The sequence below is a fragment of the Eumetopias jubatus genome, unplaced genomic scaffold (assembly GCF_037043125.1).
Source record: "Eumetopias jubatus isolate StellerSeaLion01/CBP00866 unplaced genomic scaffold, mEumJub1_p1.0 scaffold_7, whole genome shotgun sequence".
In the NCBI taxonomy this organism is placed as follows: Eukaryota; Metazoa; Chordata; class Mammalia; order Carnivora; family Otariidae; genus Eumetopias; species Eumetopias jubatus.
Window position 1 is genome coordinate 113,379,406 of NW_028274813.1, and position 23,335 is coordinate 113,402,740.

Genomic DNA, 23,335 nt, shown 5'->3' on the forward strand with positions numbered 1-23,335 from the left:
GCCCACCGCCGGGGAACCTTCGCCACCCACCCCCTCCTCGGCAACTCCAAGGGGAGAACCCAGGCCGCCAGGGACTAGACAGACTTACGGTCCTCTGTGATCGGTGGCAGGGGCCCTGTCCCCTCTCTGAGCCTCAGGTCCACTCCCCTCCATCCCATGAAAAGGTTGGCCTAGAAGCCGGGGAGGACTTCTCCCAGGGCACAGACCAGGTAACCTCACTAATGGCCAGCTAAGTGGTTTGGACCCTGAAAGCTGTAGTTCTCAGAGGACAGGCTGGCTGGCTTGAGTGGACACGTTTCCTCTGAGCCTATAGGGAGGAGCAAGATGCTTTCCCCTAAGGGCAAGAGGGCAGAGGGTAGATGATCTGTGGGGAACGCTCAGCACCCCATCACTGCTCTGCTGTGAGAACACGGAATTTTCATCTTGGCCTGACTCCCTCCCCTCTCCCTTTTCCTCCCTTCCCCAACCAGCAGCCTTCTGGGCTGCCTCCCCCCAGCCAGCTGGTGTATGCTCAGAAAATCCAAACTCATTTCCATGTGAGTGGAAGGGGATATAATTAAGAAGGCCCCTTTCCCCAGTAGAAAGAGAAGGGAGCATCCTGCATTCCCAAGACTCACTGTCCTGGACGCAGGGTCAGACCGGCTTGAGGGAGTCTCTGCCCACAAGGTGTACAGGGCTCAGCCATGCAGGCAACCCAATGACCCAGTGGTGATGCCGGGCAGGATCCAGACCCAGGCCCTCTGCAGGTCTGTGAACAGTCCAGGCAGCTCTGCCATTAGCTCATCCTCTCAGAGCCACATGCCTGCCCTTTGTAAAGGGGTCTCCTCTCCCTCAGGCCAGAGAGGGCCCACACTTTCCACCTCTGCTTGTGCCTGAGGGAACCACGGATGGGAATTCCACTTCTCCAATGCTTACTGGATACCTATCTCCAGGTGGGCTGCAGTGAGAGGAGACAGGGTGAGGAGGAGGGAGCAGAGGGGCACATGGGCCTCTAGGACCCACACACCTAGCTGGACTTGATTCACTCGAGGCAGATCCCAGCAAAGACAGGGTGCAGGCCGCCCCAGGCCGCCCTGGCCCCAGCCCCAGCTCCAGCCTTTTGCCCTGCTCCATGGCCAGGAAAGTTTTGTTACCAGGAAGTTTTGCTTTACCATTCCATATTTTGTTTCCAGCTATCCCCTTCCTTCTTCCCTATGAGCCCCAAGATACCGCAACAGGCCAAAAGGTGAAATCAAGATGCCTCCAGAGACAGTGCAGGGCTAGGTTCCTGGCCTCCAGGGTGGGGCCAACAGCTTGCTGATGCCCAGAGGTACAGTGCCCCAAAGAGGGGGAGGCTGGGGGCAGTTCAGAGAGCCCCTCCCCAGGCGTGCACCCGAGCCTATGGCCCTGAGGCCAGCAACATATTCTGGCCTTGGCTAAGTCTCCAAGACACACACTCTCCAGCCCAGGGCCTCATCTGCTGAGCTGTATGGCCTCCAATGTCTGTCCTCTCTGCAAAGATAAGGAAAATTAAGAAATCACCTGCTCCTGCCTTTAAGAAGGGAGAATTCCGAATTAATGATAACACTGCCCACGTGCCAGGCAACCCACTTCCACCTACGTTACCCCCAGCCGTTCTACATTGTCTCCCTCAGTGAGGGAGAGGGTAGAAGCCCTTATGACAGGACACTGAGGCACAGGGACGGGGAGCGGGGACTGCAAAGGCTGGCACCAAGGTCACTCTGTGCTGTGCATGCTTCTCTCTGCAGCCTCGCTCTAGCTCCGCCCACCTTCACAGTTTTCTAAGGTACGTGCTATATTATTCAGCTCCCTTTGCAAACAAGAAAACCAAGGAACAGAGAGGGAATGAGATATACCCAAGGTCACACAGCTAGGTAGAGAGAGGGCTGGGGTGGCAGCTCCGGCTGTCTCCCTGGGGCCTCCACCCTCATCTTCTACATCAAATGCTCTGCTCTCCATGCACTGCCCCCTGTTGCTGCTGCCTGCTGTGTATGGCTGGAGTCTGGATCCAACTGATCTCAGAAAGACCCAGGCATGGCCCAGGTTACCAGGTGCCGGGCAGAAGGACAGGCCAGCACGGCTGGGCTCAGCCTCCCAAGCAACAGGGCAGCAGATGGAAACCGGGGTAGATGCCAGGGAAGTTTTTTTTCCAGGCTGGGGTGGGGATGAGGGGGTAATGCTGAAGACTGTTCCACCTCATGTCCGAGGGTGGGCCTCTGGCTGGGCTTCTCCATGCCCAGTTTAGCACCTGCTGCACTCATGGGCACCCCCAAGCCGGCCAATCTAGGGGCAAAGGGCCAGATGGCAGCCCACTCCTACCAGCAGCCAGGGGAGGTGAGAACTAGGCCTATGACTGGGGCAGTAGCTCTGTAGAAGGAGAGAGCAACTAGACTGTGGGCAGGTACCCAGGGTCGGGAAAGCAGATGGCCAAGACTGGTGCTTGGGCATGGACTTCCCTGCCTCAGGCAGCATAGGAAAATCCACTGAGAATGGTAAAGGTGCTGACAGGAGCCTGCCTGCCTCACTGGGGGCCCAAGGCTAGCTTTGGGGCCTGGAGCAAGTGTGGGGGCATAATCCCCACTCACAGCAAATGGTGGGAAACTGACCAGGAGAAGCAGCCACAGATGGGAATGCTGATGGGTCTGAGGGGGAGGGGTGTGCATTCCTGTCCTCCCCTTCCCCATGGCTCCCCATATGGGGGACAGGAGCCGGGGGAAGAAGGCTGGGAGAAAGAAATGGTGCAGGGCCTCCTATCTAGGAGAAAAATACCTTGAAGAGGTCTTCCCTGTGGGTAGCTGAAGCACAGCCAAATCCAGAAGGCCTCTTGGGGAGTCAGACTCATGGACACACACAGACCTGAAGTTCAGAGCCCCGAAGCAGCACTGGGACCCCTCCCCAGCCTTCCAAGCAAAGACTTTCAGGGCCCTATTCAGTGCATTCCTCCTCTCTCCAAGCTTTCTCTGACCTCCTCCTCAGCCGATTCCACAGCTGCACTTGGTCTTCAAAGGAGTGACCCACCCCTCACAAGAACGCCGTTATAGGCACAAGGAGCCCAAGCCCCTGACAGCCCCTTCATGCAAGACCCACCATGCTACGAGGCCTCAGAACTTGGTGTCCACCCAGGCCTCTGTCCACTCACAACAGCAGCTCTTACTGTCCATCCCCCGACCACCACTAGCACCCATGGTGGGGGTGGGGGGAGGCGGCAGAGACCGGGGAAATCCAGAGAATGGTGAAGCGGACAGGGCAGGGCTGGGGAACATGGGGAGGGCACATGCTCTGTCTACAGGGCAGATGCTACTCAGCCCCAGCCACAGGGGCCACGGGAAAGTCCACCCAGTAGGACAGGCAGTCTGATTTTTCAAGAGAAGCTGAAAATTGAATTTTTATTGTAATTCGCAACTCTCAGTTTTAAAATACTGGCAAACACCTCAAAGGCAATGTAGACCATGTCTGGAAATTCCAACTTGCTGTGTGCTCACTGTATGCAGGCCCATGAGTATCTCATGAGTGCAGGCAGACACCAAAGCCTTAGCTTCCCCTGGACATGGCCCAACCCTCTGAAGACCACGTCAGGGTTTAGGGATGGACCATGTGAGGTGCACACAGGAAACCCTTCTCGGCTTGTGCGGGCCCTGGTGCCACAGCTCACCTTTCCCTTAGTGTTCTGCCTGCCCCTAAGACTCTGCCAGGATGTTCACCTTGAGTGCCCGCCCCTCCCCACCTATCCAAGCCTGACTCTTCCTTCTAGGTCAGCTCAGCCATCGCCTCCACCTCCTACCCCTGAGGGTCAGCACTTCCCAGCAGTACCCCATTCCCACATCTCTGTTCTCTGTCCTAGTTATTCTAGATGCATTTGTATTCGTTTGGTTCTACCCGAAATTGCCAAGATTGGGGTCTGGCCTGCTAAGTGGAGAGACAAAAGTAAAAACCTACAGGGGGATATTCAGTGATGGCCAAGAGATTCGCAGATAAGAGCTAGACCTTTTCTCCTTCCATCAGGGCACTCAGCTCACCTAAAAACATGGCAGGTCCTCCCATGGCTTCCAGGGGCAACCCAGTGTCTTAGCCCCAAAACTCTGCCGGCTTGGCACTGGGCTTGTGGCAGGAGTGCCACCTGGTGGCCACTTTGGAACAGAGCGGAGTCAGGCTAAACTGTACAGATAACTCCCAAGCCTTTGTGGAGACAAATTCCTCCCTCCGCCCCACCATACCCCCTCCACCCCCACCCCCATCTCTTGGCCTCTCTTCTCAGTGCCCAAGGCCTGTGGCAGAGCAGGATCTCGTGGGAGTCATGTGGAGCCCATCTAGACTAAGAAAGTCTCCTGACTAGAAGTGGCTGGGAGGTCAAAGAAAAAATCCCAGCTGGCCACTGACCCAAGTTAGGCAAGGCCCTGCCCCAGCCCTAGCCTCCACTCCTCCATTTACAGGAGAAAGAGGAGCTATGCTTCTTCTGGTCCATCTCCCTCTAGACCAGGGACCAACAAAGCTCTCTCATCCTACTTTCTGCATGTCCTTCTTGTTTGCAGGTTGAAATACATATGCTTCTAAAACTATCTCTGCAGGATAGGCGTCCCAGGACCCTCCCAGCTCTGACGTGATGCCTGAGCCTGCTGGGCCTCCTGAATGAAAAGAAACACTTGCAGATATGTAGTCTCCCACAAACCATTCCCAGTCTTCCATAGATACAGTGATCTAAGAATTCCAATTCTTGACTCTCAGAGGTCATTCGGTCGGACCTGGGAGCCCTTCGCGGCAGCCCTGATGGTGATCATGCAGCCTCTCACATACCTCCAGTGATGACGAGCTCATCTCCAAGGCAGCCTTGCCCACCTTACTTAGCTCTGATGAAAACGTCTCCCCCCGGAGGAAGACTCCTGCCCAGTAGTCCTAAATCTGTCCTCCAAGGCCACACAGACCACGTCTAATCCCTCTTCCTGGGATAGAGCCAGGGGATTTCAATAGGGGATTTCAACACGGAGGTCGTGCCCTTCTAAATCTACTCTTTTTTTCAGGGTAAATAACCCCAGTACCAACTAGGTCCCTCATGGGGTTTTGGTTGTTCTCTGTCATCCTGGCTGATTCCTAGGACAACAGCAGTCACTTAACAAACTTCTACAGAGAAGCTCTTAGGTGCTGGGCAGCCCAGTTTGTGTCCACCTCCTTCAAAAATAGGGTGGCAGATCAGAACACAACATTTAGAAAAGAGGCTGAGTAGTACAGGGTTGGAAGACCGACTTCACTCCTGACCAAGCCCCTCCAAAGGCACTGCCCTATTGAGCTGGGACAGCAGCCTGCTAAATCCTATTGATCTTAGCCCAGAGTCATCCTTGGGCCAATTCCCACCCATCAGCAGTGGCTTTCTGGAACACTGGTTGAGAAAGATGATGAGTCTGAATCTGGGCCTAGGAGGGGGAAAAATGAGACCCCATCCTGCATGAGAGCCATTGGTTTTCTGGTCCCCACCACAGGACCTTAGACTGTCCCTGTTCCTGTCCATCGTTAGGGTTGCCCTAACAAGAATGACTGACTCCATCAGTCATCTAGAACAATCACCAGCCTATCTCTGAGTGCCCTGCCATCTCTGATTTGCACATTGTCAATCTCCACTTATATAAATTGAGGGAAAATGTCAAACAGGACACAAGTGAGCTCCAAGAGGTTAGGCTGTCTGTGGAAAAGATCTAACCCTTAGCCAGTCTCACTTAGAAAAATGAATCCCTTCTAAGACGCAAGCTGCCACTTCCTGGAGGGATGAGTGCTGAGCAGACCCCACAGTGCCTCCCACGGGCGTCCAGGTCTGGCACCCAGGTAAGAGGCCCCAGGTGATGGACTGATGGAATCGTGCCGATCCAGTCCCATCCCAGTCCCAGGAAGGCCAGTGTCCCCACATAGCCACGTCCTGTGACAACAGGAAGCAGTCATCTGTAAAAGGGGGAGTATCTACCTCTCAGGGTTGTCATGAGGTTCAGCTGCGATAGCATCTGTGCATGCCTAGCTCTAGGACTGGCACAGAGAGAGGGCCTGATAGATGAGTACTACTGTAGCGCATTGCTGTCAGCTGCTTTGCCAAGGTACAGTAGGGCAATGCCTGGGTCTCGGCACAAGGTATTTCAAGCATACAGAAAGCTGAATTCTGTTACCAGCAACTGCAGACAGAAAGTGAAGGAGCCAGACAGGGCTGGGCCCAGGGAAACCAGCAGCACAGCCAAGTCGACCTACCACCTCCCCAGGCCCAGAGGGGGATTGGAGAGGCTGGGTAAGCACACGGAGGCCTGGAGGTTGGAAGTGATTTAACCCCCACCCCCGACTTTCTCAGCAAACATGCAATGCCACGGCTTGTGGCAGAGGTGACAAGAGGCCAGCTCAGGGTAGGGTTCTGAGAGCTTGGTATGGGCCCAGGCCAGATGGGGCCCATGCGCCCGGCAAGCTGTGCCAGCCCAGCCCATGCCAGCCCAGCCAAATGTGAGTTATATCAGGAGAAGGGATCTGTTCAGAAAACTCACCCATCTTTGCATATTTACATATTCTATTTTGGGGTCTCTTCCTTTTTTTTCTCCCCTTAGCTTCCTAGAAAAGTTCTCGTGATCAATTCCAACTTCACCTCTACTGAACTGCAAAAGCTCTCAGTCTCATCTCCCCTCCAACTGCCAACCATCTTCCCTCTAGCTACCCTCCTGCAGGCGAGGTTCCCCAGAGCTCTCTACCTTCCCTGCCTCTGCTGTGCCCACCTATTCAGGCCTCGACCCCTATCACTGGGCTCTGGGTCCCTGGTAACATCTCCCCAAGGTCACCATGACTCAAGGCAGCAAGTCCAAGGTTACAAGCCCTGGTTACCAGGTCTCTCCGTGACAGCTCACAGCACCCGACCATGCAGTTTGTCCAGTTCCTTCCAGTCTGGCAGCTATGATGACTCCTGGTCTCGCATTCCCAGAAGCGGCAGATACCCCCCATTCCGTGTTCCATGGTCACCAGTCACCACCCCTATACAGTATAACTCCTTAGTGGGGGTCCCTTTCCTGCTACCTGCCGCTGAAGAGTTCAGTTCCCTTCTCACATGACACAGGCCCAGTCTTCAATTTAAGACTTCCTGATCATTATTATCTGCAGCCTCAGAACCATCCAACTGTTCTATAAGACATCCCCACCTGGCTGCCCCATGGCACTGTGAGCCCAACATGTCCCAAACTGGCTCTGCATTCCAAATCCCACGCCCCATCCCTTATTCTTGCTGCCCCATCTACCCACTCCTCCCCTGCCGCCCCCTCCCTCTCCCTCGTCCCCACAGCTAGTTTTTGTTTCTCATCTCACATCCCTCCCCTCCAACCCAATCCCCCTGCTGTGGCTCTCGTCGAGTCCCCCACTTGTGTCCCATCTGCAGGCAGCAAGCCTCCTAGCTGGTCTCCTACTGCCAATCTCACTTCCCACAAATCCAGCCTCCACACAGCTGTCAGGTTACCTCACAAGAATCTGGCTCCCCCACTGCCCTGCCTAAAGCCATCCAAGGTGCTCTCTGGTGTCAGGATAAAGCCCAAGCTCCTCAGCCTGGTCAGACCCTGCAGCACCTCCCACCCTCCCACACTCACCAGCCAGGGGCAGAAGTGGGAGGTGCACCAGCTTTGGAGTAAGACAGACTTGAGTTCCTAAGGCCGACTTGTCCAAATCCTGAGACTGTGGACAGATGACCTCACCTCTCAACCCCGGTGTCCCCACCTGATACAAACCAGAGGTAATTAAGTACGCTCCCCTTTCCCAAGATGCAATATGAATGCTGATTCCTCAAAGCTAATTCGCTGTCCACCCGCCCTCCCCCCACAAGGCCACGCTGCCTGGTAAGCCCATGGTCAGTGCTAAGTGGATCACAGCTTCCTCGCTGGCCTCCCTCCCTCAAGCCTGCCTCACTCCCCACCTGTTTACACACAGCAGCCAGTGACCTCTCTAAAATGCAAATCTCACTCTCCCGTGATCCGAAATCTCCTGTGACTGCCCAGCATCCTTAGGGGAAGTCCAAACTCCTTGTGACATGGCTTAAAATAACCCAGCCTCTGCCCACCTCAAGATCCACCCTGCCACATAGGGCTACCGGAGCCCTGTTCTTCCCGCTCCCACTCAACATGTACACCTTCCTGCCCAATGCCTCCCCCAAGCAGCTCTCCCTCACACACACACACTCCCCCCCCACCCTAACCCAAATGGGCTCCCCTTCCTAGGAGCCCTAAGCCCAGGGGACGTGCCTTGCCAGCTCTCCTCAGGCTTTAGTGTGAACATCTGTTTTTCTGTCTTCCCAGTGACGTGGCTCTGTGATAGCAAAGACCCCATCAGGTTTACCTGGCACAGAGCAGAAGCTGGATGAGTGTTTATTGAAAGGGTGAAGGGAACAATGGTAAGGAAGGAGTTCTTGGCCCATGGAAAGCCCCAGACTCCGTAGGGGCACTTATCAGACTCAATATATATTTTTTTAAATGTGGCCAAAGGAAGCAAAGCCAACTTGCCAAGGCCCTGGAGGAAAGAGCTGACAAAGAAGGGAAAGGGAAATCATGGAAACGGTTCAATTCTGGGAAGCAGTATAACTGGTATTTGGGGGCCAGTTCCAGGGACAGGACAGGGTTACCCAAATGTCCCACAGCATAAAGGGGTGCGGGAGCTCTAGCGCCTCTGAAGGCAGTCCCCAGAGGCAGAGTTATGACTTGTCACAGAGTGAAACTAGCTCTAAGGCAGGCTGCGAGAGGAAGGGCTCTGTCAGCCCCATTTGACCAAGTGGTCCCACGAGGATGGAAGTGGCCTTTGTTTCCACCACAAACAAGCCAGGGACGCCAGTGCGAAGACAGAGCTTCCTGGTCTTTGTTCTCAAGCCCAAGGGGGCAGCTGAGCTCCAAGCAGACCACTGAGGCACAAAGAGGCCTGGCACCAAGAAACCTGGTGAGTTCCGAGCCTTTTCAGCGAACACCTCTCAACATTAATTCTAGGACTGAGAAGGGAATGCAGCAAGACTTCACGTTTTCTGGAGGAGGGAAAGAACAATGTGCTGCTCAGGCCATATCTGGAACTGTGGGTCCCCCCCACCCCAAGAACCTCCTTTTAAGAGCGTCACTGATAAATTGGAAGTCATGCAGAGAGAACAGGATATGCTGGGCACCAACACCAGCACAAGCCAAAGGGGCAAGTGAACTGCCATTCCTCTCCCCAACTAGAGCCATGCTAACAGAGCAGAGGGAGCAGCAGGCTTGTCTGTGGGGACTAAAGGCCAAACGCTCTGGGGAACAAAGGACACAGCAGGCAGTCCTTAGGAGGGGGGGAGACCTCTTGTCCCAAGGAGCGACAAGCAGAAGCTGAATGACCATGACTGGGGATGCTGAGGACAGACGTCTGCCGAAGACACAGGGCAGGAGCAGACCTCTGAGCTCCTTTCCACGGAAACACCATCTGAGGGGAAGGATGTGACAAAGTATTCAAGGCACACGAAACCCACTCGCTCAACTTGGGCGTGTGTGCGACGCAGTCGGGAACACTGTGCCAAGGGGAACGAGAGCTCAGGCAGATGGAGCAGCAGCTTGGGGGTTGGTGCCCTCTCTTCAAGATGAAAGCTGAGCCCAGTTCGTGTTGGTGTTGTTGTTTAGCATTGTTATTTAACTGCTCTTGTATTTACGCCTTCAGGACAGAGAAGAGGGCCCTGCCTCCTGGCACTGCTCTGAGGCCTGGAGTCTGGCGTCCTTACAGCATCAGCGGCAAAGACTGCCTGAGGAGACAAGGCCAGGGGAGGGACATGGAATCTTCTGGAAGCCCGTGGGAAGGAAAGCTGCCCTACCTGCTCCCAGTAAAAGTACCCCTGGCCACTCCCCAGCCTGGGGTCATCTCAGCAGCACATGCCTCTTCTGGCCACATGGCAGCCACCCTGGACACTGGGTGGCAGCCTTGCTCCAGCCTTGGGCATGTCCTGAGGATGCCACACCCTAAAGTACCAAAGGGCCTGGGGCTATCACGTGAAACTTCTCCCAAAAGAGAGTATGGGCATCACACAACATCCCATGACACGGGTCTAAAATTTTCCACCCAGGGCTCAGAAGCAGGGGCGAGCTACACACCAAGACCCACACACCATGCCTGCCCCGCTGCCTCCACCAGCTCCGGTCAGCCAGAAGGGCCACGCAATGGACAAGGCAGAAGGTCAACCATCAGATGTATTGGGGAGAGGAGAGACGGGGCACCTTCAGGAGTGCCTCCTGTGGGCAGCCACCTTGGCAGTTTGCTGGGGATGGGGGGCGGTGAGAAGGAGCAGGAGTTCATGGGGCTCCTCCGGCAAAGATGAGCTCCAGGGCCGCTTGGATGTCGCCGCCAGTGGCCTGCAGGGCCCGCAGGCTCAGCTCGTCGTCCTGGATGCCCATGTCACGCAGCTGCTGCAGCTGAGGCTGCCACTGGCTCTGTAGAAAGACAGGAGCAGGCAGGAGCGGTTAGCTGGGACCCTCTGTAGACTCCCTCAGGTCTGCTCTCTTAGGCGGGGAGAGGGAAGGTGGGTTCCCACAGCAAAGTCGCCACTGTGAAGTTCCACAGCACTCAGGGCTTCGAGGAAGACTACCTACCAGAGGAGCTGGAAGGTTTAGAGAACAAACACAAAGTTTTCCCAATTAAAAAAAGGAAAATGTCACCATAAAGATCAAAAGAGAAGGCGCAGATTACTCACAGTCTAAATTTCAAAAAATTAAACGACTTACTTTCTTCTGCTCTATGTACAGACCGACAGACACGTACACACAAAATGGGGGAAGGGCATACATTTTTAAATTAGTTTTGTTTCTGAGCATGACGCAGAGTAAAAAGTCTCAGTCTATCCACTCCCATTCCCACCCCAGAGAACCTATTTTACTTTCTTTGAGAAAATACAAATATGTGTTCTTTTATCTACTCTTTTCTGAGACCCTTGTTCTACATTCAGTAACCCCTCTCACTTTTTTCCAACATAATTAATGCATCCCGGTGATCTCTCTATGCCACTAAGTAAGGACCTTTTTATTTATTTTTATTTTTTTTAAGATTTTATTTATTTATTTGAGAGAGAGAGAGAAAGCACAAGTGGGAAGAGAGGCAGACGGAGAGGGAGAAGCAGACTCTCTGCTGAGCAGGGAAGCCCGACGTGGGGCTTGATCCCAGGACCCTGAAATCATGACCTGAGCTGAAGGCACACCCCTAACTGACTGAGTCACCCAGGCGCCCCTAAGTAAAGACCTTTTTAATAACTGTACAATATTCCAACTCATGGACGTCCTGAAGTGTACCATAACCGAGCTGTTTCCAACCTTTGGCCATCACAACGATGCTGCAGGGACCACCTCTGTACAGATGTCACTTTCTACATACACGTACCTCCATCTCCAGGGTAAATTCCAAGAAATGGGGCTGCAAGGAATCACACGGCTTTAAGGCCTTCAGTACTTCCTTTCCACGAAGAGTCCGTTCCTGCCCTCTGTCCATTCTTCTATGGAGTTCTTAAACCCAAATTACTAGAATTCTCCATACCAGGGAAGTTTTGCCCTTTGCCTGATACATGTTACAGATTTTTTCCCAGTTTGTCAGGCTTCGGTCTTTGCTTGTTTGTTTGGTTGGTTGGTTTGGTTTGCTATGCAGAAATCTTCACTTTTACAAACTCAAAATGTGTTACTCTTCATGCAATGGCTCTTGGATTTTGACTCTCAGCTACAAAAGGCCTCTTCTACTATAAAGGTTTAAAGAAATTAGCCCACATTTTCTTTTAGTACTTTCAAAGCTTAATAATACCTCTACCTCATCAAGGAGGAAGTGAACAATTTAGGGAAGACAATGTGCTCACTTATGGGAAAGAGAAGGCAGTGGGGATGACATGCAAATTCAGAGAGGTGGGCACGCAAGGGTGAGGCATGGAGGGCTTTTCAAAAATCACACAAACCAACTCCGCCTCATTTACAGGCCAGATGGAGCCAGTGAAAGCTCCTGAGCTGGACAGCAGAGGGAAGAGGCATCTAGCTGCGGAAGATGAAGGAACGGAAAAGACAAGCTGTCCATGGGTCCTGCTCCTGTTTCCTTCACTGTCCACCAGGGCCACGTGGTTTAGAGAAAAACCACAGGAGCTTGAGCCCTGTCCTTCCCCCGGATGGCTTCATGACCCTGGACAAGTTCCAGAAATGACACTCGTCTCCCAGGCTCACTGTGAGGAGCAAAGGAAACAGAGTGCAGCAGGGACTCCTCATGAATGGAGACGTACAAGCAGACGTTGGTTCCTAGGGCCTTCCACTTAGCTGCTAGGGTGACCCTCCCAGGAAGCAGAGCATTGATGGTATCCCTCCCTGCTTAAAACCTTCCATGGCTCCCTGGTGACTGCAGAATCCAGTCTGGTCTCCTTACCTGAGCACTCCAGGCCTTCATGCTCAGGCTCCTGCTTCCCTTTTCACTGGCTCCATCTAGGATCTTCTCCATGAGGACACTGCCTTCTAGCCTATAGGCTTGGGTATGTCACATGTACCTCCACAGGTGGCTGCCTCTGCCCAGACACCATCCTCCCACCTAAATACCTCCTTCCCCACCTGGCTAACCTCTAACCAATTCTTTGACAATCAGCTCTGCTGGTATCCCTCCATGGCAGTGATGATGATGGCTTGTCTCTGCCCCAGGAGCTGGACCCAGGTCTGGTACATAGCACGCTCAAGGCTCGGTCAATGCTCATGGAATAAATGAACAACTCTTTGACTCAAACTGCCCTAAGTATCCAAGCCACACAGTCAGTAGGGGCAGGCCACAGTCACAGGGTACAGGAGTGAAAGCCACAGGGACAACTGCCCTTGCTGGAAACATCCTCTCCTGTCACACCACCATGCCCCAGCTGTTCCTGGAGTGAATAAGGCCCTCTGAAGAGCAGAAAGAAGCTGACTATCCAAAGTAGCTAAGAAGTCGCCAGTAACTAGGACACCAGGAGGGACAACTAACCTGAAGGCTGGGCTGCCCCGAGGCCTGCAGGGCATGCTGTAGGGCTTGGCTGAAGAGATCATTGGTGATGGGCGTCCCTGACTGGACCCCAGAAGACATCGGTGAGGTCCCCGAGGAATGGCCCTAGAGACGAATCAGCGGTCAGTGCCACCCTCAGAGCCACCTCAATCTTCCAGCACATACCAGCTACTGTCACAGCACCCCATCGTGGGTCCCCAGGGGACCCAATTACTGCCTCCCAACAGAGACCTGCATGAGACAACCACAGAGGGATGCCTAAAAGCTTGCTGTGGCCAGGGAAGATTCCATCCTTTCCTGCTCCAGGGAAATGGAATCGAGCCCCTAACCTAGCCTAGGACCGCTGCACTGGGAGAGATGGCCTTGGCAACTAGAGTGACCATTACCAGGAACACTTAAGCCGGACGGCTGAACCCTGTCACGGATGAAGAAGGGCACGTTATGTGAGGGGAGGTACTTCTGAGCTATGAGGGGAGGAATTCTGGACTGTACCGCACCCCAGAGGCTGGGCCCTAAGGACAAGGGACAGGGGGAGGTCGACCAAGCTGCCGTTGAGAACCCCACCAGGGCTCCAGGCAGACTTCAGCTCAAACCAGATGGAGTACCAGGGTCAGTACTGCTAGGGAGCTTCTCCCCTGGGGGCTGGCCTCCCTCTTCAGGCCCTCCCTCCATACCTGGGTGCCAGGAGTCGGCGTGTGAGAGCTGCTCTCCGGAGTGCTGGCCAGGGCTAGGGCGGTGGCCAGCTCGCTCTGGGTGATGGGCCGGGGGCCGGCAGCTCCACTGTACCCCAGGGAGGCTGGGCGAGAGCTGGGTGTGCTGCTAGAGGGCGTGGACCTGGAGCTCTGGAGAAGGGAGGCAATCGGGGAAGTGGCACTGTGACGGTCCCACATGAACCCTGCCCCCGCTACAGGAACTACCTGAACTGCTGCCAGGTTCAGAAGGGAAGAGTAGGCCACAGATTGGCCACCGAAGAGGTTAAGACCACCTCCCAGCTTGGGTGTGCCAAGTCCCAAGGAGAGGCGCATCCCTGGCACCATCTCCTCAAGTGGCAAGCAGCCAGGCCACTTACTGGGTGAAAGTCGTCCTCGTCATCAGAGAGCCCTTCAAACAGGAAGCCACCTGGAGGAGGGAGAACAGATTTGGGGAGGAAGAACAGAAAGGCACAGGCGCAGCTCCAGAATCTCAGCTCAGATACTCTCCAAATTCACATTTTCATCTCTCCCCTTGGAAAATTACAGGACAGATGCACTCCCTGACTCAAACCGAGAGTTCCCAAGGAACGCCCTCTGCCAGCGCTATACATAGCTGCTGAGTAAAGCAAATCCCTGGGCCACCGCCTGCTCCCCAGGGGGCCTACGTTACACTGCCCTGGGGCCTACCTGGCATGTCCCGGTATGAGCTGGAGGGTGCGCTCCGCGAAGAGGAGTCAGCTCCCGGCAGTGGGGTGCTGCCAGCCACCGAGTGCAGAACCAGGATGATGGCATTGACCAGGGCTGGGTGAGCAGGCACCAACCTGGGGCAGAGGCGGGAAGAAACAGAGGGTAACTACGAAGGACCGAGTTCCCTGGGCATGACAGAAGTTCTGGGTGCCTTCCAGATAATCGCATTGCCTGTGCCCGCCTTTAAATTCCTCAGCACCTCCCACCGGCTGGCTCTGCCCCCAGCCACAGCAGCCAGGTCTGCGGTCCAAGGGCCCACTTCACATGCTTCACCTGCCCCTTCAGCAAGGCGTCATGGGACACGCACAGCCTAGGAGGCTCGGGCGCCCTTCTTCAGCCTCGACTCCGTCGCGACTTTCCTCTGGGAAATCTCTGGGAGGTCCCTTCTCTTCCCGGGGTGGGGCTATTTTCTTCACTTGCACAGTAAGGGATATGACCTTTACTATGTCCCTTCCGGCTCTCAAATTTTAGGGATCAATGCACTGCTTGCTTTCCCCATCCTAAAATATTTCCAAGGCTCTCCAATGTCTACAGAAAGAGCTGAATTGAGCCTGGCCCGCAAAGCCACCGCCCTCAGAACCCTGCTTCGTCTCCACATCTCCACATGTCCCTGCCCTTGGGCTTTGTTGGTCTACTGGTAGCCCCTGCTCTTTCTCACCTCCTGACATACTTCACAGGTGGACGCAGGGATAGACAGGGTTGGGCTCTAAGAGCAGAATCCAGGGCGACAATGAGGATTCTGGGCCCACCATCTGGGGAGGGATAGGGGACCCTTTACTAAGATGGGTGTACTTACGTATCAAGCATGCTGGGATCAGCGAAGACGGAGAAGAGGTCCTTGTCCTGGAGAACGCCTGAAGGAGAACAGGGCTCACCTGAGAGACTGCCAATCGAGCCAGATCCAGGAGGGTGAAGAGGCTGTAGGCCTCAGATCAACCGGCTTGACAGGGACATAGGATCACAAAGCAGCTCCCACGAGAAGGGGGGAAACGAAGCACCAAGAAACACAAACCAAGTGTTCTCCATCTTGTGCCCCTCTCACCGCCTCCCCCTGCACTTAGGCCACACGCCTTAGACTAACACGCCAGCCTCTCTTCCCCATACGTCTGGGTTCTTCCCTAAGCCACCAATGTGTTCAGGAAGTCTTCCCTACTGGGGGCTAACTGCTGCCCCCATTTGGCATCCTCACGTCTCATTTCTGATGTTAGGTAGGCCATGATTTCTCCGTGGCACTGACCGCCCTTGGAGGGCTGGGTGTAGGGAATGTGTCTTGGTGTCCCCTCTCCCTCAACAAGACCAGTGATCCTGGACAAGATGGTAATTGCCTTCCCCTGGTTTCTCCTTCTCCAACAACTCCTATTTCCTCTGGCACTTACCGAGAGCAATAGGGTCACTGCTGAGGCCTGGGGTAGCCACAATGATCTGATCCAGAGATTCCTTATTGCTGAGCATCTTAAAGACCTGCAGGAGAAATGGGGGGGGCTGAGCACTCAACTAAGCCCAATCCACTCAGCAAACACCCGCACGCTGCTGAAGGGCTTCCTCCCTCTACAAGCTCGCACACACACCACTACAATGGAACAATAGCCCCAGGAAACAGATGAACCTCTTTTTGCTCTAAGATTGTGGTTTACTGGAGGGTAAACATTAAAAAAAAAAAAAAAAAAGCAAGATCACAGTAAACCTTCAATTTCTATCCCTTTCCCTCCTCTACAGTTCTAATGCTTCCAAAATAAAAGCTCTCTTTATAAGCCCAGTAACAAGCGTTCCTCTAGGTCCCAAAAGCCCTTTTCAATCTCTATAAAATTATCATTTTTGTATGCATACATATTGAGAAGTTTGCAGCTCTATTAATTTGGCTTATCAATTCTCCTACAGAGACACGTCAGCACATTTTCTCAGTGAGGAAATCCAGGTAAGGAGCAGTGGGCAGGCAATTCAGCAGAAAGTCAAAGAACAAGGCCCAGCAGAAACAGTATGTGGATCCACAGGCTGTAACTACATTCATTCCATGAGGCCAATATCAGGAGAGGTGGTATTATCATTAGATGGAATCAACAATACCTAGCTGAGAGAGCCTCTTTGGGGGATGACAGGGCTCTACTGAGACCCACAGGCATGACAAAAACTCCCCAGGAACTCTCGGTAGCCATGGCGACGGCCCACCATCTCCCACTCTATACCACTCACCAGCGTTAGCACCCTCTCCTGCCATCCTGACAGGAGGCTTGGGCAAGGGGCCTGGGCACGCACTCACCGCCTCCCTGTAGGAGGAGCTGCTGTGCAGGGCAGTGTGCAGCACCCGGAACTCCCTCAGGGCAGCCACTTTGTCCACAGGTTCTGGGGACAAGACACTCAGTTACCTACAACCCGGCCCTGTCCCTGCAGCAGATGCAGCGCAGCATTTCAGCCCGTTCCCCCAGCACCCTGCTAAGAGGATGAGTTCCCGTGCAGAAACACCCACCGATGCCGCAGATGTGAAAACTGTGCTCTTTTAAGCTTCTCCAGTATATAAAACAAAGAGATTCCAGCTCTGGCAGAGGTGAACCTTGCCACATGAAAGAGACGGCTCTGATCGATCTCCCACTGCAGGAATTCTAGACTTCTTACATTTGCAAGGGGGAAGGTATAATCAACTCAGTAGACTTTTATACAGTGGTTTAAAATAAGAACCAAAAGCCATCTGAACAATATGGAGCGATGCTGACACAATATGTTAAGGGAGAGAAATAGAACACAAAGTTGTACATATGTTCTCTAGTAAAGCTACGTAAAATGTGTCCATGTGCACGTGGTCCCAGGCTGGAAAGGGACAGAGGGAAGAAGAGAACCTGGGTAGGGTGGCAGGATGAAGGCTGATTGTTTCCTCTTTGATATCTTCTTTCAGGCTTCTGTAATATTATTCTGAATTTTTAAAAAAATATTTAAAAAGGACCGAGAAAACACACCGTGCTCCTAGGGTTCTTGTAACAACCTTGTATCACATGCCCCATAACAAGTGCTTCACTGAGACTCAAAGCTCCCTTCTGATCTTTGGACACTATGATTCACTCCCAATATGGAAAAGTTTAGCAGCTGTTTTAGTTTTACTTGGTTACTTTACTATTTAGGACATCAGCCCATTTCACAGGTGAAGAGATCTGGGTAAAAGGAGGGGCAGGAGGTATGAAGTCCACACTGGGTCACACTTTTAAGTGTGGTTCTCCTCACCTGGGACAGCTTCTTGTGATTATACACACCATGTACTGCCCAACTCCAGGGGCCACCGTCCCAAAGCAAGGGGAATGGCAGCCTGGGGTCTGGGATAGCAACCATGTCCTTACCTATACTTCTAATCAGGACAGTGGTATCTTCCAAAAAAATATTCATCTTAAGTGAATTACCCAATTTATTCATTTAACAAACATGTACTAAGCAATTTACTCCAGGCCTGGTTTGGGGGAAAGGCACAGGAAGGCAAAAAAATAAGACTCCCTGCTACAACAAGAAACTCTTGGGACAGGAGAAGCAGCGAGACTAGATCAAACCCACAAACACACAATGACAGAAGAGCATGCTAGGCGCTCCGCAGAGATGTGGGCCCCAGTTAGGGCACGAGGGGCAGGAGGCAGACAGCCATCATGCAGAGGGCAGGCTAGGACACAGAGCCGTCTCCCAGGGGAGACCATCTGAGAGGGTGTTTTAAGGCCAAGCACATGTTTACTAGGGGGAGAAAGTCCTAAGCTTAAGTGAGAACATGTGCAAAGTCATGGAAGCATAAAACAACGAAGTGCTTTGACAGAACAGCAAGTTGGTTTTTGTGGCTGGAGTTCAGGGTACACAGCGCTGCTGGAATAGCAGGCTCAGTGAGATCCTGAAGGGATTTGCAACCTGCCACAGAGAACCATCAAAGGGATCCAGGTGGGAAGGAAGGGAACTGACAGGTTCTCCTCCTACAGGCGCTAATCTAGTGGGAGATCAAGAAATGTGCTTCCTTTTATAAGAGCACTCAAGGATAAAATATCCAAAATGCCAACATGATAGTTTCTTTTCGGATCTGAGTTTATTTTCACTCACAATAAAACGTGACTTTGTTTCAAAAATAAATCTCCAGGCCAAAGGGAGGAGGAAAAGGACTCTTAATAGCTTAAGCCAGCAATCAGCTAAGGGTTATGGTTGTCTCTACAACATCCCTGAGCTAATCTCAGTCTCACTGTTTTGGAAGTGGGAGGCAGCCAGTCCAGTGGAAAGAATGTGGGCTCTGGAGCCAGGAAAACCTGATTCACATCCCAGCTTTTGCACTCACTTTCTAAGTAGGTGACCTTGAATAAATACCTTTTTTTTTCTTTTAAAGATTTTATTTATTTACTTGAGAGAGAGAGCGTGCAAGCACACAAACGAGGAGGGGAGGGGCAGAGGAAGAGGGAGAAGCAGGCTCCCCGCTGAGCAGGGAACCTGATGCTGGGCTTGATCCCAGGACCCTGAGATCATGACCTGAGCCAAAGGCAGACACTTAACTGACAGCCACCCAGGCACCCCAATAAATATCTTTTCTAATGCTCCTTTTCTTCATCTATAAAATGCTAAAGCTGTCATCTGGCCTACAGGTCTAATGATTAAATGGGATAGCAAAGAGAAACCATCTGGCTCAAAGGAGCAACAAATGTTACTTTTCCTTTGGCAGTGCCCTCCAGCCAAACACCAGAGGGGCACACCTACAGTGGACCACACTGGGTTTACTGCTTTGTAGAGGAGGATGCACACCATAGGAATGTGGGCATCTCAATCAGATGACGTGAGAGAAGACTTATAGGATTTGGGCTTTGGCTGTGATGTGGAGGGACGTTTAAAGAAGCAGGGTTTTGCTCAGGGTTGAATGCTGTCAGGAATTGGGGGTGATTTTATGATTGGATATCTTAACAATTCTTATCTAGAAGGAAGGAAAACTAGAGCAAGGCCCAAGCTGTAACTGATAAAGATGGAGCAGTCACTCATGATAGCTGGAGACAGGGATATGTGGTCATTTTTGTGATGCGGACAATGTTCAGAGTTTTGTCTCTGTTCAAAAATGAGAGCGATCTTATTGTTGTCTTGATCCATTACTTTTCTCAGAGTGAGTGGCCTTACAGATGTTGGTGATCAGTGAAATTGTTCAAGTTTCAAGGCCTAGCTGAGGGCCAGGCCAACGCCTGATTGTCAGAGACTGCCTTTCTCTTTCTCACTTCCCATGAGGGGACAAAAGAAGATCTTTTTGTCCTTTATGTTTAGAATTGAAAACGGGAAATTTCAAGCTGATAACCATTCACAGCAATCATGAACGTAAAAAATATGTCAAACTGCCAGTTTCACAAAGCTAATCTTTTTATACAGCTTAGCTTTATCCTTGGGAAAGCTTTTAAAACACAGAAAATTTAAATTATGAGTTCTAAGCAGCACCTTTTATTAATAAATCAAAAAGGCATTAAAGGCCCCTAAGTTTACTCCAAGAGCTACTTTAATACTATTATTTTCAAGCTTCAGGAAAACACATTACCAGGATAGCAGGAGTGACCTGATTGAATAAATCACCACCTAGGGTCACTTGTAGGAAGATCTGCTAGCAAGAGGACAAACTACATCATTACAGGAGCACAAGGAGTTTCCAGCTTTTTTCTAATGTGAACAACAACAACAACAACAAAAAGATACAAAATTCACTGAGAAATCAACTGTTAATCTAAAGGAGTTTAAATAGACACACACTCCCTACCCCACTAGGAAACAGTGGATAATGAACTTAAAAAGTAGAGCAACAAACCCCCTTCTGTTAGTGGTGTTGAAAGCAAGTAGATCAAAATCGCACATTATCAATGGGATACTAATCCAATAAGTAAAACAGATATCCTCCATCACCATCTCAGTAAATCCCCTCTTTATTCCACCCAGGCCATGCCTCAAGAACACACAGACCCTTTCCTTGCAGAGATTACAGAGGCTCTCCCTATCTAAGGGCCCTTACTCACCTGGTTTCTGATCAGGCTCAGGCCAGGACTTCCTCAGAACATGTACTGTGGACCCAGGTTGAATGCCATAGAAGTCAAGGGTCTGGTCATCTTTAAGCTTCCGGCCACAGTATATCAGATCTAAACAGAGAACGGTCCATTTATATTTTTCTCCTCAAAACAATGTAGATTGTGTCTGCCCCTAAGAAACTTATCTTGATTGGACAGACAATGACACTTGCTTTATTTAATACATACATTTTAATAAAAAGCATTAGCAAGTACAAAGTCATAAAATACAGAATCTATGCATAGGAAAGCTCTAGAGCTTAACATCCTGGAGACTGCTCAATTTAAATGAATAGGAAAATGCAACAACAAAAAAAGGATGAATCAATTGGATCTCTCAGCTATTATAAATTATGTCTGTAATTTAATTTAATTCCTTCTTCCTCCACCTAGAATACCCTTGCCATCCTCCTTTCCTTTTTTATTACCTTCCATCTAACCAACCAAGCAAACAAAAATCCTTCTAATCATCCCTCAAAACCCATCTTCAATACCATATACTGGGGGCCTCCCCCAACAATGCACTCCTCCTTCTCTAGCCTACCCCAAATTCTTGCTCTTCCATGTTATAGCTAAGGAACTCTGTGATAAAGTAGCTCAGTATAACGCACAACTGAAATGGCAATCGATAGTTTTATTACATGGTTTGTGTTCCTAGTCACCCAACAACACTCACTTCCCAGACTTAACATGATGAGGCAAGCAAATCCCAAACTCTTAATTTACCCTTATAATTCCAGAAGTATCTCCCCAGAAAGAGATCAGAGCAGCAGCCCATTCCCAGTCCACAGAGACTCACCAATCAGCTCAGGGTCTGGAACAGACTCCTGGAGTTTGCCAGCAATGAGCTGCTTCAGAAATGAAATACTATAGCCCCCCAGTGAGTATTCACCCAGCTCTGACTCTGGCAACTGGAGAATAGACTTTGGGGCAAGTGGCTGGTCAGCCAGCTTCACCGCCAGGTGCCAATCTGAGAGAGACATCCTCTCTCTTTCGCGCTCTCTCTTTCTCCCTGTAAAGGAACAAAGCCTTAGTGGTTAAAGGACAGACCACCACCCTACACCACCCCCACCCCACCAAGGGGTTGAATGAAAGCTAATTCAGTGTGACAATGTTGGAAAAACACAGGATGCAACATCAGGAGGCCAGAACTAGAATGTGGGATCCTCTCTTTACTCATCCTATGATAAACAGCACAAAACTTCAGCTCTCTAGGCCTCAGTTCCTTCATCTTTAAAGTGGACATAAAAACACCATCTCACTTAATAGGAATGTTGTGAGGTTCAAACGAGATCATCCAACCCTCTCCCTTATGTATGCTCCTTATTTCCAATTTTCTTCATCAACTCTTCTTGAACTGCAATAGCTTTATAACAAGCTCCCTGACTCTTGCCTCTCTCCCTATCAAACATCCATGCTACAGTAAGCCAACTCATCACTTTATTTTTTTCAACTCAGTATAGTTAACATACAGTGAGTATTCCTTTCAGGTGTACAATTTAGCGATTCGACAATTCTATACATTACTCACTGCTCATCCTGATTAAGTGTACTATTAAGCCCCATCACCTATTTCACCCATTCCCCCACCCAGCTCCCTTCTGGTAACCATCTGTTTGTTCTCCACAGTTAATCATCGTTTTAAAACACCGACCTTATCAAGTCATTCCTCTGCTTAGAACTCCTCCAATGACTCCAAACCACTTCTATGAATAAGTCTAAATTCTGCAGCCTGGCTTATGACAACATTCTTTCTGTTCCCTCTGCCAGCCTTCCTCCCCGCCCCCAATAGAGCCCTGTCCTACCCTAACCTCTTCAGCACTTAAGTCCACCCCCAGAAAGCCTTCCCTCACACTGCATGTAATTCCTCCTCCCTTTGGTCTCTTAGCAAATTCCTGCCAAGATCAACTCAAATACAACCTCCTCCATCCCCTCTCCCCTTCCTCTCACATTCCCTCAGGGCAAAGCTTACAAATATCTACTTAATTCTCAACCCTCCACTCCACCCCCAACCCATTCTAGGAGGCCCTGGAAAGCAAAGACTAGAATTTTTGCCTTTATTGTCCCAATGCTTGGCAAATGTATCCGGAAAATGAATCAGGAACTCCGAGGGTGGAAGAATCTCATAGGACCAGGCAAGCCCTTGTTATAATCATTACTGCTTCCAAAGAGGCCTCTAGTAGGCAAGAGTAAAAATAAAAAGGAAAAGGTCGTGTGGCTTTGAGGCTGTACAGCAGACCCCAAGGCATCCTCAAGGTACACATCTACTTTAATACTGTTCAGGTTTATGAGAATAAATAGGTCTTTTTATATACCATATCTCATTTAATCCTCACAATTGTTCCTTGAGGCAGGCATTATCATCCACATATTACAGACGAGGGAACCGAAACTCAGAAAGGTGAAGTCACTGGCCCAAGGTTACAGACAGCTAGTAGTGGGTCAGGGACACTATCTTTTAGGTGACGACCCCACCGCTCCCACGGGACCAGCTAACTAATAGATACACGTCTAGCGCGCGCGGCCCAGGGCCCAGCGCCCTCACCCGTCCCGCGGAAGGAATCCGGCCGCAGAGCCGCCGGTGTAAACACACTCCGGTCCACTCGCCGGAAGCCGGAAGCCCTGCGCTGCACTCTGGGAGTTGCAGTTTCTGCTGCAACCCCGCCCCTTCTGAGGCGCCTGTAGACTAGTGGCGCTATGGCCAAAGCTTCCGGTCGACGGGGAGGGCGTGCCTTCTAGGCCACTCGAAATTTCCCGCGCGAGGGTATCTATGCAGTTTTCGCGGGCGAGGGGCCTGGTTATCTGTCTGCCTTCCAGGGCGCGACTCGCAGGAGGTGGGCCTGGCGCCATCCCGGGAAGCGTGCAGAATCCGTCGGCTACGGTGGGCTGTCACAGCGC

At 51.6% G+C, this 23,335-nt stretch overlaps 1 protein-coding gene across 3 annotated transcripts; it reads right to left on the reverse strand.

Annotated features, from left to right (window-relative positions):
* Window positions 1-5: 5 nt before the first annotated feature.
* UBL7 (ubiquitin like 7) lies at window positions 6-23,064 on the reverse strand. 3 transcript variants are annotated; one of them, XR_015768581.1, is made up of 14 exons: window positions 22,983-23,050; window positions 21,237-21,449; window positions 20,390-20,509; window positions 16,666-16,748; window positions 15,785-15,869; window positions 15,205-15,262; window positions 14,349-14,482; window positions 14,039-14,088; window positions 13,644-13,811; window positions 12,952-13,074; window positions 10,235-10,418; window positions 8,235-8,328; window positions 7,587-7,713; window positions 6-1,491 (listed from the first exon to the last, which is right to left on the reverse strand). XR_015768581.1 is itself a non-coding variant. In XM_088024889.1 (12 exons), exons 2-11 carry the CDS (start codon window positions 21,418-21,420, stop codon window positions 10,281-10,283), a joined length of 1,143 nt encoding a protein of 380 aa, XP_087881015.1. In that variant the 5' UTR covers window positions 21,421-21,449; window positions 22,983-23,050; the 3' UTR covers window positions 8,342-9,736; window positions 10,235-10,280. The 3 variants fall into 3 exon arrangements, 2 of the variants coding, with proteins under 2 accessions (XP_087881015.1, XP_027955971.1); XM_088024889.1 differs by lacking the exons at window positions 6-1,491; window positions 7,587-7,713; window positions 8,235-8,328 and adding an exon at window positions 8,342-9,736; XM_028100170.2 differs by lacking the exons at window positions 6-1,491; window positions 7,587-7,713; window positions 8,235-8,328 and having other exon boundaries at window positions 10,161-10,418; window positions 22,983-23,064.
* Window positions 23,065-23,335: the final 271 nt, after the last annotated feature.

What these genes read in the sequence shown, in the direction of transcription:
- UBL7 (XM_088024889.1), bottom strand. Translation starts at nt 21,420, where the DNA reads ATGTCTCTCTCAGATTGGCACCTGGCGGTGAAGCTGGCTGACCAGCCA. An exon ending in GATCCCAGCATGCTTGATAC is followed by an intron (nt 14,483 to 15,204) that starts GTAAGTACACCC and finishes CCTCTGCCCCAG; the next exon opens with GTTGGTGCCTGCTCACCCAG. An exon ending in ACGAGGACGACTTTCACCCA is followed by an intron (nt 13,812 to 14,038) that starts GTAAGTGGCCTG and finishes TCCCTTCTCCAG; the next exon opens with AGCTCCAGGTCCACGCCCTC.